Genomic DNA, 16,143 nt, shown 5'->3' with positions numbered 1-16,143 from the left:
GAGGGCTGCAGACTACCACATGCCTCCTTCGATACATGTGGAGTCGCCAGCTGCTTCTTTTCACCTGACAGTGAGGAGTTTCACCAGGGGGACGTAGCACGTGGGAGGATCATACCATTCCCCCCAATCCCCCCCCTCCCAAACAGGTGCCCTGTCCGACCAGAGGAGGCGCTAGTGCAGCGACCAGGACACATACCCACATCCGGCTTCCCACCCACAGACACGGCCGATTGTGTCTGTAGGGACGCCCGACCAAGCCGGAGGTAACATGGGGATTCGAACTGGCGATCCCCATGTTGGTAGGCAACGAAAGACATTATATACATTAGCAAATATGATTGCGACTGCAGGCGTCCTTATCCAAACGGAAAACGTAGCTACAACCATAACAAAAGCCAAGCACATGCTGCAGCAGCCCCGCCTGCACGCTGCTCTCTGACGCTTGTCAGCTGTCAGGGAATAAACCCACAACATTAATTAAAGCGGGAAAGAAATGATTATTCCATGACCAAAACATTACTTGAGATCTGATGCACAGCGTATTTCAAGCTCATGTGTCGGGTAAATCTTGCGTTTAAATCACACCGCAACATGAATTACGGGCATCCTAAAAGCCCACCTTTTCGCCTGGACTACAAAGTGCAGCGTCTCGTTTTCTCCGGAGACTCGGCTTGTGTCGAAAATCACCGCGAGGTGGTACTGGAGAGAAAAGAGATTTAGAAAGAGTCGTTTCAGGGTGTTACACAATTCAGAGGACTATTATGAAAACGACATAGTTGTCAACATCAGTGGCTTGTTTTGAGACCTTGGGGAACAGTATGATTTACAGCACGCAGTAATGCAGCCAGCAGGAGGCTTCTGCCCGCCATCCTGCTGACTCTGTACGGGAATACGGCTGTGGTCGCATGAAATACTCTGCGGTCTGAACAGATACACCACAATGTGAAAAAGACCCTGTGAAATGATGTTTCTGGTAAGTCAGCCTTTAGCAGCAACATTTAGCATTTCAGCAGCTACCTTGTTCTGCGCCCTCATGAAAGGAAACCCGACGCTGCACTTCAGGAAGTCCAGATCAACAAGTTCACAGGAAATGCCCTTTTCTTCCTGAAGAAAAAAAACAAAAACAGAAAAGACAGACAAGGAGACCACAGAGAATAAGAGGGACTGATACAGACAGGCCGACTGGAGACAGTGGGAGACAATCGAGGAGGTAACAGACACACACGGCTGACGGGAACAAAAGGGATGCATGGAGAAGCACGTCACGCAAAGTGACAAGGAGCAATCTGAGAGGTGATAAGGCAAAAAAAGGAGGGATTTCGGTGGGTAGAATAAATATCGGCGGTAAAACGGTTGAGTGTAAACATGGGGGGGGGGGGGGGGAGCACAGGACTTACCAAATAACAAAATGCAATTCGGGTCATACCGGAATGGTAGTCAGAACTTTCCATTGCAAATCAATATGACGAATGTCCCACCCACACACACACACAGACTGACATAGATAACCCCCCCCCCAGCCCACCCCCCCACACACACACGGTGTGATCATATTATATGGCTGCAGACAGGTGGTGCATGTTGTACGACTGGGTTGCAAACAGGTTTGTGCGTATGAAACAAAGCTTGAAGTAAGAATGGAAAAAGCGGCGGCGGCACACAGACGTCTGTCCTCATAGGAGGGTGATTGGACAAACTCCAGGCTGTGTGTTTGGAAGCTTGTCTAAACAATACGGATCTTCACCGGCTGTGCTGTGTAAACATCTGGGCCTCGACCCTATGAGGAGTAAGAATTCTTGTAGCGAGTTCATTGAAAGGCTGTCTTCTGAGCTTGTGTATGTGAGAGCGCGGGAGGGGGCTGAGACACTTCCTAACACAGACAACTTGGGCGCTAAAGGAGACAAACCTGTGCTGACAACGGAGCGTTCAACAGAGGCTAAAGGCGAATTTTGGCACGCGTGGACGGCTGCCCATTTTTATGCTCACGCTGAGAACGCGGCGTCGATTCACAAAATGTCGGAGAACGGCGCTGAGAAAATCCAGACTTCTGCACCTCTCTCCCGCAGACAGATTTAAGAGGCGGGCATCAGTGCGCTCTATCATCCACACGCTTGGTTCCCTTATTCAGCAGATTCCCAGCGTTAGGCCAGGGTGGGACTGTGCCCTCTATCTTCACTAGTCAGCTTGTATAAGCAGCGCTGCCTTTCGCAGGAATATGACGGTGAGCCAGATATTGGAGGGGGGGGGGGTGAGGACCTCAGCACAACTGTCAATGTTGGAATTTCCTCTATTTCCTGTATTCCTCAGTGCTGCTGTGCGAACACAGCCGGTCCCACGGGACTGGGAAGGACAGGGGTGGTCAGCCTGTTTAGCCATCACCCCACCTGGCAGCCCCCTAAGAGAGAGAGCTGAGTGCTCACACATATGGCATGGTGTACCTTCACGGGGGGGGGGGGGGGGGGGAGAGAGAGAAAGACAGACACCACGAGTCTGTTTGTTCAGCATTCTTTCACTTTCTCACTCTCGCCTACCTTCACCCCTCTCTCTCTCTCTCTCTCTCCACCAGGAGCAGATTCATGGCAGGACTTCCACAAATGGCAGGCCCGTTAAATATCGCCTGGGTTAAATATCGCCGGGGTTTTGTTTACCTTGCGTTAGTGTCAGCAGAAGTGGAGAGGTAGTTTAGTGGAGTTGACAATACACAGGAGGCTTGTGTTCTACACCCAAGTCATGTCTACATCTACTCCGGGGTTTTCTATTTCTTGCTCGACTTTAGTTGAGCCTCTGCTTTCTACAGCCAACCGATGCATGAACTAGATTTGGCTCTGAGTCACAGCTTGTGGAAGGCCAGGCTTCAAGGCCACGAGACTCAGTTGGTTCTCAGATCTTCAGACTTTCATGTGGTTTATCTTTCCTGAACATGCACATCTTGAATTTGCACAATGTCTTTAGTGCTTGCCCAAATCACTGCAGGCTTAGCGGGAAGTGATAAGCTATCAGATCCACTCATGTTGGCTCAGAGATGGTCCTTTCCTTTAAACCACTCTGCCCATCTCATTCAGTTGCTGAGCTGTTTGAAAGGCAATGAAAATAATAATGACAATAATAATAAAGATAATGATAATACTAATACTGCTACTACCACTACTACTACTATTAATAATAATAACAATAATAGTCACAGATCAGCCAGAACTGAGTTCTCCAATAATTTCAGGTTTAAAACTGATAATACATGGTGTCTGGGTAGTATAGTGGTCTATTCCGTTGCCTACCAACACGGGGATCCCAGTTCGAATCCCCGTGTTACCTCCGGCTTCATCGAGTGTTCCTACAGACGCAATTGGCCGTGTCTGTGGATGGGAAGCCAGACGTGGGTATGTGTCCTGGTCGCCGAACTAGCACCTCCTCTGGTCAGTTGGGGCGCCTGTTCGGGGGGGGGTAACTGGGGGGAATAGCGTGACCCTTCCATGTGCTACGTCCCCCTGGTGAAACTCCTCAGTGTCAGGGGAAAAGAAGCGGCTGGCGACTCCACATGTATTGGAGGAGACATGTGGTAGTCTGCAGCCCTCCCCAGATTGGCAGAGGGGGTGGAGCAGCGACCGGGACGGCTCGGAAGAGTGGAGTAATTGGCCAAGTATAATTGTGGAGAATAAGGAGGGGGAACGGATAATAAAACACACATGCATTATCACAACATCCAGTGCAGTGGCGTCTCTGTCGTAGGGGAGTGACGACGGAGCTCCTGAAACCAATTCACCTCCACAGCTTCTGTTGCAAGAACAACAGTGAGGCAGCAGACAGACCCCACACTTAAATCTGGGGAAGGGGGACGGAGGGGGGGCAGGATTAGGAGCTGTCTTTAACTTTGTAAAGAAGGGTCATATCAACACCTTGGACTTCCCCCCGAGAGTAAAAATAATACGAAAAGTCTTGCTGAGTATACAGTAGTGGGACTACCTGGTGGTTGCTTTGTCATTCCTTCAGTATTGTTCCCTTCCTGTTCCCTTTGTGGAGCCGGCCACCCTGACTTATCAGACGCCCAAACAAAAGGAAACTCCTGTGACTGCTGGCAAGCTGATACTTAATGTCGACCTAGTTCACCGGATTAGCCACGAAACTGATATCCCATAGCACTGTTTTTGTAATCATCCGCACAAAGAGTCACGCTCAGAGACCCTGCTTACATTCAGTGTCAATTTTGTCGGGAGGGTTTAAATCATCCCATAGGACGTAGGCCTCACAGAGAAGGTCCTGTTTTAATCACAGAGATGTAAGCCTGGTGGGAGAATGAGACACATGGTCCATGAGGTAGAAAGTCCCCCTAACAAACGCTGCCGCTGTGCTCGTAGACGCTCAGGTCAGGGCGCCCTGTCTGACGTGGCGTCTCATTCAGGTACGACTGGGCTCGCCAGCCTATTTCGCAACAAGTGAGCGAGCAGACACAGGCAGAGCCGGCCAACAGTCCTCCAGCCTACACAGCCGTGCTCTGGGAAATCCATCCACACACGGCTTTAAGGAAAATCTCCTCTTCTGATGTGTAGCAGGAACAATGAATGATGGGAAATCAGCTGTATGTACTTAGCCAAAGACTGTGGTCCTTTTGGTGATGTGACGACAGGACTGGGCGGTAAGTCAATATCATCACTTAGCGTCTTTCCGTTGTATTGTATTAGGATGAAAGCCGGATACTGTCATAGAATGATATACAATTCTGTCATCAAAATTGATAACTAGAATTTATTACTATGAGTTTCTCACAAAATGAGGTCTGAAATATTCATTGTTATCGGAAATCTAGTTTTGATTTGACATCATACTTTACATTACCAAACGGTTCAATGTGACGAACCTCAGTTGGATTCTTTTTTCTTTTTTCTCCCCAGTTGCACTTGGACAATTACCCCACTCTTCCAAGCCGTCCCGGTTGCTGCTCCACCCCCTCTGCTGATCCGGGGAGGGCTGCAGACTACTACATGCCTCCTCCCATACATGTGGAGTTGCCAGCCGCTTCTTTTCACCTGACAGTGAGGAGTTTCGCCAGGGGGGACGTAGTGCATGGGAGGATTATGCTATTCTGCCCAGTTCCCCCCTGAACAGGCGCCCTGACTGACCAGAGGAGGTGCTAGTGCAGCGACCAGGACACATACCCACACCCGGCTTCCCACCCACAGACACGGCCAATTGTGTCTGTAGGGATGCCCGACCAAGCCGGAGGTAACACGAGGATTCGAACTGGTGATCCCTGTGTTGGTAGGCAATGGAATAGACTGCCATGCTACCCGGACGCCTCCTCGGTTGGATTCTTAGACACTGAATTTCTCATATGTAAACAGATATCATGATGTGTCTCGATATTGTGTAACATTCTCTTTGATTATCATGATAATGATATTTCCCATATTGCCCAGCAGCATCATGGGAAGAGTAGATGAGGAGTAGATGTGATTCTGGCATGTCCGCTATGGTCTAGATGACGCGGATGGTGTTTTTTAAAATGAGTCCTGTGACTGAAGATCAGACGGAGAGAGACGGTTTCCACAGAGACAGGGCAGCTGTTGGCGTTGCCGTCACTGCTCGGTCTCTTTCTATCTTTTGGCTTTACTCTTCCTCCCCCTTTAAAAACTTTCATCTGTTTCAGCCCCTTCCTCAACAGCTCGGGGTAAAGTTCTGTCGGGCTTAACAGCAAGCCCGTCTTTGTTAGCCCCCATTGATTACTCGACTCTCATCACACACCGCTCCGAGCGTTCAGGGCCGGGCGGTCTACATCTCGTACAGTACATGACTGATTTGTGAGCGTGTCCAATTCGATGCCTTCCCAACAAAGAGTAAAAATAGCTTAACGTGGAGTCCTTGAGCAACTCTCCCATCCGTCCAACCATTCACTTGGACTTAAAACGCATCCTGGTGCAGCTCCAGCCAGCATAAACAACAACGGGCTCAAGTTTAATAACAAACATTTGCAATATTGGAAACAAACAGAGGACACTTAAAACAGCCATGAGGGACAACAGACCTTCTGCCAGAAGTTAATGTAGAACACCTCTCGGGAGAAGTTGAAGAAGATGTTTGTGTCGTAGGCGTCGTCTCCAGCATTACTTATGGTCAGATTCAGCGAGATGTTCTTCACTCCTCCGAGGGCCAGGTGGGACTTGCTGTGCATTCTGACGGGAATATACAGCAAACAATACATTTCAGCGAACGAAACCGCTGCCGTGAAGTTTTCAGTGCTATCAAGGGAGCAGCCGTGAATGTGGACCCACAGTGTTAATAGGGCTCATTTTGTGGTTCAAAGTCAACATTTTTGACCTACAGGGCGGAAGACCGTTGAAAGAAAAGGATTAAATGTTCCTTTCCCAGGAAAATGTAGGAGATAGTTATGACAGATTGTTTTAGTTTGAGATTCAAACTCAACATTACTTACCCACCAAAGGGAAGCGAGTCAAAAAAGGCATTTTCCTTTTCTTTCTTTTTTTTGTGGAATACTTGGGAAGTGTTTTATTAGAAACCGAATGTTATTTTAACCCTATATATAGACTACCAAAGATGCAAAAACAAAGAGAGAGGGTTCTCTGAAAATATGGGAACTATATGGACATCCTCCAAGTCTTCAGTGCCAAGTGTGCGTCATAGCTTAACTGTCCACACCCCACAGCTCCTTATGACTGTGATGTCAGCTTACTTCCTCAGGACTGGGAGCAACAGCCAAGAGGGAAAAAGCTACGGCAATATAAATGATTAGACTTTACAAACAGCAAGGGAGGATGTTTTACCCAGAAAGCAACAGTTTCCCATGAAGCCGGAGGTCTGCAGCGCAGTCATCTGAAAGGCAGTTCTTCTCAAACCATGTCTGGGAGAGGAAACAGAACAGTCACAGTTCATATGACCTCATACCGTGTCCATGTCCTAGAACAAACAACCGACCTAGGGGGCAGCATTGTGTTGTTGTTGGAATAAAGCGCTGTATCCTAATCTTTTATTCAGGAAGGCCAGCCTTGCTACCACATCTGATCTCTTATTAAATTAAGGATGGCCTTTGGTTCGAGACTAAGTCATTACAGGAAACTTAATGCAGTAGTCGGGTCCCATGCAACAGCTGAATTCCAAGGAAATGGATTCCATAAGTGGCGAGAGATGCCGGTCCCCCAATTTTCAAAGAGCACACATGGTGGGGAACCACACGTGGGATTAAAATAGAGGTAGGTGCTGAGAAAATAAACCAATCAGTCTTCTAGATTCTCTCAAAGAAAAGTCAACAGAGCCAGCACCAAATCATTATAACCTCAATTTAGGTTATTTCACACATTCTTTCCCTGGTACAACGGAATGCAATACTTCTACTTAAAGGTACTTCGTTTGTGGTGACTTTTCCTTCCAACCCCAATCAGTTCAGGAAATAAACTGTTTCAAGGACTTGATTTTTTTGAAAACGGAGGAGATATTTTTTATCAACATTGTCTATAAACTATCTTGTGAGGCCCACAGGTGGAATAGTGGAGAAAAAGAGTTGAGGGGTTCGTAAGAAAGACTTATTAAAGTGCAGGGTGATGCTATGAGCACCGCTAAAGGTAGGTTTTCAGCGTCAATGCAGCTTCAGTTGCCAATTGTGTATTGGGCTATCAGTTTCAACTACAGTGAGTTATATCTTGATGCATGCTCAACAAGGAAGACCCGAGGATCAGGCCCCTGGCACAAACAGGGCAATATAGTGTACACTGTTAAGTGCCAGGAAGATTGCCGTGACTCGTACATTGGGGAAACTAAACAGACGCTGGCCAAAAGAATGGCACAACACAGAAGAACTAAGGGCCCTGACATGCCATTGGCCGATGTCGGGCCGTCGGTGAGAGTCTGTGGCACTAGTGTTTGCGGTGTGTCCCACACCGTCGGCACTAGTCAGACCCCTGTCGGCAGCTTTTCGGCCGATTCGGCATGTTGAATCGGCGGAGCCCGTCGGTGAGAGGGATCACTCTGATTGGCTGTTCAGCTTAGCAAATTAGTGCAGAATGTACATGCTAGTTGGCTGTAGTCTTTATGGTGTGTTCAAGTGCTACTTTTTGGCCCAGATGGCAGGTGACATGAGACGACACAACAGTCGGCCTTCGTTGCCGCTAGCTGGTTTGGTCTGTCGGGGCCCTAAGAGTACATCTGTTGCCATCTGACAATGCTGTGATTGTAAACGTTCTCCAGCCCTCTGTAATAGTGCACATGGCCATCGAAACTCTAGTTAATGGTCACATCCATATTTGCATATGAAACTGGCCGTTGGTTTCGGTTGTTAGGGACTGTATTGTTTATAAGGGTGGGGATACCTGCAGTCAGCTGAGACTGAAGATGTCACCTAAGTTGGGTTATGAAACGTATCTGTCAGTAAACGTGGTGCCCAGATGAACTGATTCAACTTTCTTCGATGCAGTGAGTTATACTTGTCAAGTCAGACAGATGAACTTTAGCGACGTATATAAGAAATGGTAACAGGCAGCTGCAGAGCGTGACGTGCTCCTCGTGACAGGATTAATACGTTTAATTTACTGTGAAATCCAATTGTCCAGCCTTGATTTCATCACGTCTTATCAGTGGTAGAAATAATGAGATGAATATAGCTGGTTACAGTGGATGTTTGAGTTAGATCTAAACAGACTGATTTCTCCCAAATTCCAGACAACTGTCTTTTTTGTGACATTCCCTTGCAGTATGCAATTTTAGCTCCTTCAGTGTGCAAAAAATCAATGTGGGGCCCCTAGAACAGTTTGAAGACTTGAGTTTCAGATTATTCTACCTAACAGCAGTCGACCTTATCTTATCACAGTGCACGCAGGTTTTCCTTACACCACAGCCAACTGTCTGCCTTACCTCATTCTTCGATGCAATTTTGCCTCCTTTTCTCCATCGTAACACTGGTGACAAGGCAGGCAGCCCCTGCTCCTGGTGTCCAGTCACCAAATGCTTCCCCAGGCTGTAAGCCACCTCAAACGAGATGGCCGTGAACACGTCCCTCACATCTTTCTGTGGAAAGCACAAACATCAGGGCCATGGTAAACAAATCTGTCTTGCATCTCTAGCAGACACCCAGTCAAAAACGAAAATTGCTCACAACTGCTGGCAGAACGCTGACACATTATAAAGGCAGGAAGATGTCACGGTACCCTGTTGGTAAATACAGGACTGTACACGGAAAAAATAATGACACCGGTGGCGTCCAGGTGGCATGGCGGTCTATTCCGTTGCCTACCAACACGGGGATTGCCATTTCGAATCCCCGTGTTACCTCCGGCTTGGTCGGGCGTCCCTACAGACACGATTGGCCGTGTCTGCTGGTGGGAAGCCGGATTTGGGTATGTGTCCTGGTCGCTGCACTAGCGCCTCTTCTGGTCGGTCGGTCGGTCGGGGCGCCTGTTCGGGAGGGGGACTGGGGGGGAATAGCGTGATCCTCCCACACGCTACACCCCCCTGGTGAAACTCCTCACTGTCAGGTGAAAAGAAGTGGCTGGCGACTCCACATGTATGGGAGGAGGCATGTGGTAGTCTGCAGCCCTCCCCGGATCGGCAGACCGGGTGGAGCAGCGACCGGGACGGCTCGGAAGAGTGGGGTAATTGGTTGTTTGCATATGACGTCACCAACTACAGATGGAGGGCAGGAAGTGATTTTCTACATAGGAAGCACTATCACAAACGTTCGAAATGCCTATGTTTGGCGTCATTAACTGAGAAACCACAAGGAGTTTTTACTGAGTACCAAAAGCTGCTGTTGGGGGGGGGGTGCAAGAAATTGACTGAAAACGCCGGAAAAAATGGCTTGCGGACTGTCGTGTGAGGCCGGGAGGGACGGAGTCGGATAACGCGCGTGTGTGCAGTGACCACTTCGTCACAAAAAAAACCCCCGTCTTCATAACATAAGATCATGACCAACATGTCTTACTTTCTGTTTATTCCTTCCTCTCATAATGTCGTCTAAACTAGCACAGTTCGGGCTAAACTAGCTCCGTCTCGTCCGTTCTGCTTTTCACTTCATGCCCTCCATCTGAGTCTCGCGCGTCATCAGAATCGCGTGACTGAAAACAAGGATACATTTGGGGAGAAAAAGGGGTGGATTTAAAAAACAAAACAAAACATGACACTGAGGCAGACTTCCATTTCTGCTGTTTGACTGGCAGGTTGACTTATGTGGACAGGTGCAATAGTGACCCCGTCTCTAGGAATCACCCACCCGGGTTTTGATCTGGGAATAATGGAAAAGCCTTGGCCGCAACTAGACATTTTTTGCTAAAGTGCATACATGGACCGCCCTCCCAAAGGCAATCTGGAAAACATTGGGCAGTGAAATGTTGCAATAACTCGCTGGTAGTGCCTCTATGTGCACATCACTTCTTTTCTACGGTAGGCCCACAAAGAGGTGTTTCATCTGGCAGCTTTGATGGAAACAATCAAGAGTGAAGGAAAACAGAGCTAAATGTGTCCAAACCCCGCATCTTCGTTAAAGAAATAGTGTTGGCAAGTGTACTGGGCGGGGGGGGGGGCAGATATCGATGTTGCCTTTTCATCTCTCCTGTCCATTAAAAATCGCTCAGCTCTTTGAAGGTGGCCTGATGGATCTGGCTCCGATCTCCACGTCTGAAAAACAGGAAAAATACGCAGCAGCTCTGCAGGCAAAGTTCGTCTCTTGTGTCCAACTGATGCCTGCCAACGTGCAGCCCAGCCCGCAATGTAAACACGAGCGCTCCTCTGTGCGTTTTCCGGTGATCACTTAGGACACGTTTTCTTTTGCTCTCTCTCGCTCTCTCTCTCCCTTTACCCATTATCACAGAGTTTTCCAACGTCCACCCACCCCTACACCCCCCACCACCCCGCCAGGCACCGGGCCAGTCTTCGGTACGAACATCTAAGGCTCCTCCTCACTACGCGGCGACCATGAGAGAATTATGGCAGGAAAGAGGAAAAGTCAGGTTATGGGCAGGACATGAATAGACAAAAATACAGACTTTCATGGCTCCTCCGGGAAGAAGCGCTACACACCTATGCACAGCCGAGTTCACTTATTGGGATCAGTACAATTTCGAGGACTGTGCTCGATTTCTTTCTTTCTTTCTTTCTTTTTTTTTTTTTATTTCCCCCCCCTTTTCTCCCCAATTGCATCTGGCCAATTACCCCTTTCTTCCGAGCCGTCCCGGTCGCTGGCCGATCCGGGGGGAGGGCTGTAGAGTACCACATGCCTTCTCCCATACATGTGGAGTCGCCAGCCGCTTCTTTTCACCTGACAGTGAGCAGTTTCGCCAGGGGGATGTAGCGCGTGGGAGGATCACGCTACCCCCCCCCCCCGAACAGGCACCCCGACCGACCAGAGGAGGCGCTAGTGCAGCGACCAGGACACACACGGCCACAACCAGCTTCCCACCCGCAGACACGGCCGATTGTGTCTGTAGGGACGCCCGACCAAGCCGGAGGTAACACAGGGATTCGAACCGGCGATCGCCGTGCAGGTAGGCAACGGAATAGACCGCTACGCTACCCAGAAACTCCTGCGTTCGACTTCTAGGAGGAGGTTCACTCTGTTTGTAGTATTGGTTATTGAAAATGACTGGGCTGAATTGCCATTGACTACATGACAACCGGTCGATCATAAGGCCCAGTCACCCAGAGCCAGCAGAGGCCGACCCAGAGCCAGCAGAGGCCGACCCCCCATCCATCACCAGAGCTGCAATTCACGGCTCTTTGGTCTCACAGAGACGATGTTGTTCCAGTTAAAGGCCTCCTCGGCTGGGAGGTAATGTGAACAATGTTGTGCTCAGTGCGTGAACAGAGGTAGTGCACTGTGAAAGGGAGGGGGGGGGGGCTAGAGAAATGCTTGGTGTCAAGGCAGGATGCTTCATATGGAGCTTGTCCAGCGCCCTCGGAGTGAACCTGCCCCTCTGGGAATACTCGGCGCTGGGGTCTTCAAAACGAGCCCCAGTTTGGAGCTCCCACTGTTAATCTCACTTTTTTTCACAGGCCACATGGGAGCTGGGGGACATAATGGCCTGCTCTCTGAAAATAAGCCTGCGCGGAATCTCGTGCTTGAGCAAACGAGCTTTAAGCGTGCGTCAGTGGGTATAGCAGTAGGAATTTCCATTAGACCAGAGTATTGTAGGGGGATTTACAGAAATACTTTCAAACAGCGCCTATATGATTGTGCAGACTCGGAATCGCGTCCCAAATGAAACGCGGGACTACGGAGAATTTAATTGTTTGGAGGGAGCCCAAGACTCACAGCCACATCGCACTGTGAGTGGGGGGTGGGGGGGAGGTAATTCTTGACACTTGGTTGAAGCTTTTATTAGCAGGTTATTAATGGTCTAAAGTGCTCCGCCCCAACCCCTGGCCCTGGCCCCACCCCGCTCCTCCCAGGCCCGCTGGTCATTCCTGTATTTATGGAACAGAGGAGTTCCTGAGCTCCAACTGCGCCACTCACCCGCAAGTGTTAATTACCTGTTACCTATAATTTTGCGAGAGGAACGGACCCCAGCAACTGTTTTTTACACGCCAATCAAACCCACAAAGAAAACGTGTGACAGGCCACGCCATCTAATCAAAGGCAGCCATTGTGTTAATCCCCAGTCAAACACCAAGGTCTTCTGGAGGGTCTGTTTCTTTACCAGCGACTCGCACACCACGTTTGCAGGGCTGGAATTTGAGTTATTTAAAAATCATCAGAACAACAGTTGTGACAGAAATATGTCATGAATTTATGTCAAATGCAAATGTGTCACGGCATGGAAGTGCTGGAACCAGCGACACATGACACGCGATAATATCCTCACAGAACACAAGCGGCCGGCCAGTAATTCAATATCACAGTTTATCGTCTTTCAAAACCACTTTATCTGCATGAAGTTCATGTAATTTTATATCATGACGCACAATATCGCTGTCTAAATTAATGACGAGATTCTGTGAAAAATGAGACTATTTGAGGGAGCATTACCTGAAAACTACTCATATTTTACATCACTTAACAACTCAATGCAATGAACATCGTTTGGATTTTAACCATGATTTATGTTGATGACATAATCATATTTTCCATATGACCCAGCACTAATTTCCCCCATCAAACAAACAAGCAGCCATCATCCCTCGGGTGCATCTTCCTAATGGCTGCAGGGCAACCGTTCAACATCTGCAGACGAACTAAAACCCATTCAAGAGCGGCATATTTACTTGTATGTTCCACCATACCTGTCTCCATACTATTCCCCTGTACCTCCTAAACTGGGAAAAAATGATTCAAGATGCAAACTTATAGGGCATCCAGGTGGCGTGGCGGTCTATTCCGTTGCCTACCAACACGGGGATCGCTGGTTCGAATCCCCGTGTTACCTCTGGCTTGGTCGGGTGTCCCTACAGACACAGTGGGCCATGTCTGCGGGTGGGAAGCCGGATGTGTGTGTGTCCTGGTCGCTGCACTAGTGCCTCCTCTGGGCGGTCAGTGCGCCTGTTCGGAGAGGGGGGGGGGGGCTGGGGGAAATAGCGTGATCCTCCCACATGTTACGTCCCCCTGGTGAAACTCCTCACGGTCAGGTGAAAAGAAACGGCTGGTGACTCCACATGTATCGGAGGAGGCATGTGGTAGTCTGCAGCCCTCCCCGAAACAGCAAAGGGGGTGGAGCAGTGACCGGGACAGCTGGGAAGAGTGGGGTAATTGGCCAAGTACAATTGGAAGAAGAAAAAAAAAAAAAGGGGGGGGATCCAAAAAAAACAAAAAAACAAACACAAAAAACAAAAAGATGCAAACTTATCTGACAAACTCATGAAGAAGAATGGTCCGCTCACCGGATACACAACACCATGTCATTCCCCAAATATTCAGACTTTCAACTTTAACATCCCCTCCCATTGGAACAAAGTTCCTGCCAATGCCCCGCGTCCACACAAAGCCCCGCTCAAGACCCATTTACTTCACACAACTGACACCGTGCCTCGTTTTCCCACCATTTTCCTTCCCTGCAGTCATTTAGGCTGTATTACTGCAGGCTGCCCCAAAGCTGCCTCGATGCAGTCATACTCATTCCCCACCCAACACACACGCACGCACACACACACACACACACACACACACACACACACACACACACACACACACACACACACACACACACACACACACACACAACCTGACCTCATGTTTTCAAACTCCCTCTCTCATCTATGTCTGTTGTTGCTCTGCAGCAAAGCATTGTAATAAGCAGTGAGTCAACAGACTTAACTTGACACAGCACAAAACTCACTTGTGTGCGTTACAGTAATTACAGTACAGTAAATACAGTAATTCGGCGAAACATTATTTCATGGAATCCGCTTTGAGCTGCGGCGCCGAGAGCTGAACTGCAGCGCAAACGCTGATCTCACATGTTCACATGCTAATCTGATCAGCAGGATGGCAACGCACCAAACTGCCCCTTTGTGCTCACGGAGTAGCCCCGTCATAGTGGGTGCGGGGAGGATGATGTCAGCGCCTAAGGCTCCCATCGCTCATTGAGACGCCTCCCGCTTGGCTGAAGTTCTCACAAGCTCTTCTTTCCATCTTCTAGGTCAGATAACCCCCCCCCCCCCCCAAAGTAAAAATACCCATGCATATATCTGGCTGACGGCCGGCCATAGCAGGACTTGTGCAACTTGCGGGAGAAACACGGGTTGCGTGCGTTACATGAAATGGCCGAACAGCTGGAAACCGTAGAGGAGAAATGGAAACAGCCCTTTGGTTGAGTGATGAACGGAGTCGATGAAGAAAGTGTTATGGGAGATATGGACATCTTGTAATCTTTCGAAAGTATTTCCGTTGATGTCTCTTAACATATGGAAAACATGCGCTCAAGTAGCCTATCTAGGACATCTCGCTGAATGCTGCCCAAGTGGGGCAGAGTGAAACCATTTATGACCTTATTAACCAAAACCTGTTTGCCAGCTCGAGTACACACTAGTCAGTGCGAGCACCTCAGATGGAAACCATCAGAGAGAGCGGTGGAGAAGACTGCAGCGAGCTTTAGAAGAACTGGGCTGGTGGAGGAGATAGTGCCCCGCATTTTAGTTAGAAACTCTTTTGATGGAGAGAGCATAATTTTGCGAGTAAAATTATAAATCGCCCCCTCCCCCCCCTCGATCCTCCCCTGTATACTGTCACTGTTAATTGCTCTGTTTGTCATTTTAAAATTGTAATCCATGGGGGCGTCCAGGTAGCGTGGCGGTCTATTCTGTTGCCCACCAACACGGGGATCGGCGGTTCGAATCCCCGTGTGGCCTCCGGCTTGGTCGCGTGTCCCTACAGACACACTTGGCCCCGTCTGCGGGTGGGAAGCCGGATGTGGGTATGTGTCCTGGTCGCTGCACTAGCGCCTCCTCTGGTCGGTCGAGGCACCCGTTTGGGGGGAGGGGGAACTGGTTTGGGGGGGAGGGGAACTGGGGGGAATAGCGTGATCCTCCCATGTGCTACATCCCCCTGGTGAAACTCCTCACTGTCAGGTGAAAAGAAGCGGCCGGTGACTCCACATGTATGGGAGGAGGCATGTGGTAGTCTGCAGCCCTCCCCGGATCGGCAGAGGGGGTGGAGCAGCAACTGGGACGGGGTAATTGGCTGGGTACAATTGGGGAGAAAAAGGGGGAAAAACAAGTTGCAATCCGTTACAGTGAAATCTTTATTGAACTTAATGAGAACATGTGGTACCAGAGACATTGTGGCACTTGCGTCGGTGTTACCACAATCCAAAACGCCAGAGACCCATCCAAAATGAACACAGATGTGCTATTACATAGGGCTCTTCTCTACCTTTGAAGAAGTAAACATGGCCGAGTCCCGGCTGAAGCTGAGACGTTGTAGTATCTGTTGGTAAAGGTATTTTACAAGCTTCTTCTGCCATTTATGATTGATAAGCACAACTTCACCTCCTCCTCAGCCTCATAGCTAGCTTACCCCTTTCACATTCAGCTGCCACGCTGAAAACATAAAGGCTGCATGCCATATCATCCCCCCCCCCCAAAATGTCCGAGCCAACAGTACCCGTTAACGATGAGCAACTGAGAAAGCTTCCTGATTTGGATTTCCGTGGTTTCACCATCGTCCTAAATACACCAGCGATAGACAGTACTAAAAAGACATTTGCTTGCCAGGGAAGT

General features: G+C 49.1%; 1 protein-coding gene across 2 annotated transcripts in view; it reads right to left on the bottom strand.

Moving 5' to 3' along the window:
- Nucleotides 1-16,143, bottom strand: part of itga9 (integrin, alpha 9) — a 65,639-nt gene that overhangs the window by 11,952 nt on the left and 37,544 nt on the right. For both annotated transcript variants that reach the window (XM_056291782.1, XM_056291783.1), the window contains exons 16-20: nucleotides 8,854-9,006; nucleotides 6,774-6,850; nucleotides 6,017-6,164; nucleotides 1,018-1,104; nucleotides 620-699 (exon numbers count right to left, since the gene is read on the bottom strand). In XM_056291782.1, the coding sequence (XP_056147757.1) occupies nucleotides 620-699; nucleotides 1,018-1,104; nucleotides 6,017-6,164; nucleotides 6,774-6,850; nucleotides 8,854-9,006 (545 nt within the window). The remainder of the gene's footprint in view (nucleotides 1-619; nucleotides 700-1,017; nucleotides 1,105-6,016; nucleotides 6,165-6,773; nucleotides 6,851-8,853; nucleotides 9,007-16,143) is intronic.

Source organism: Lampris incognitus, chromosome 13 (genome assembly GCF_029633865.1).
Source record: "Lampris incognitus isolate fLamInc1 chromosome 13, fLamInc1.hap2, whole genome shotgun sequence".
Lineage (NCBI taxonomy): Eukaryota > Metazoa > Chordata > Actinopteri > Lampriformes > Lampridae > Lampris > Lampris incognitus.
The sequence above is the reverse complement of the archived record's forward strand: the minus strand, read 5'-3'. Positions and strand labels throughout refer to the sequence as shown.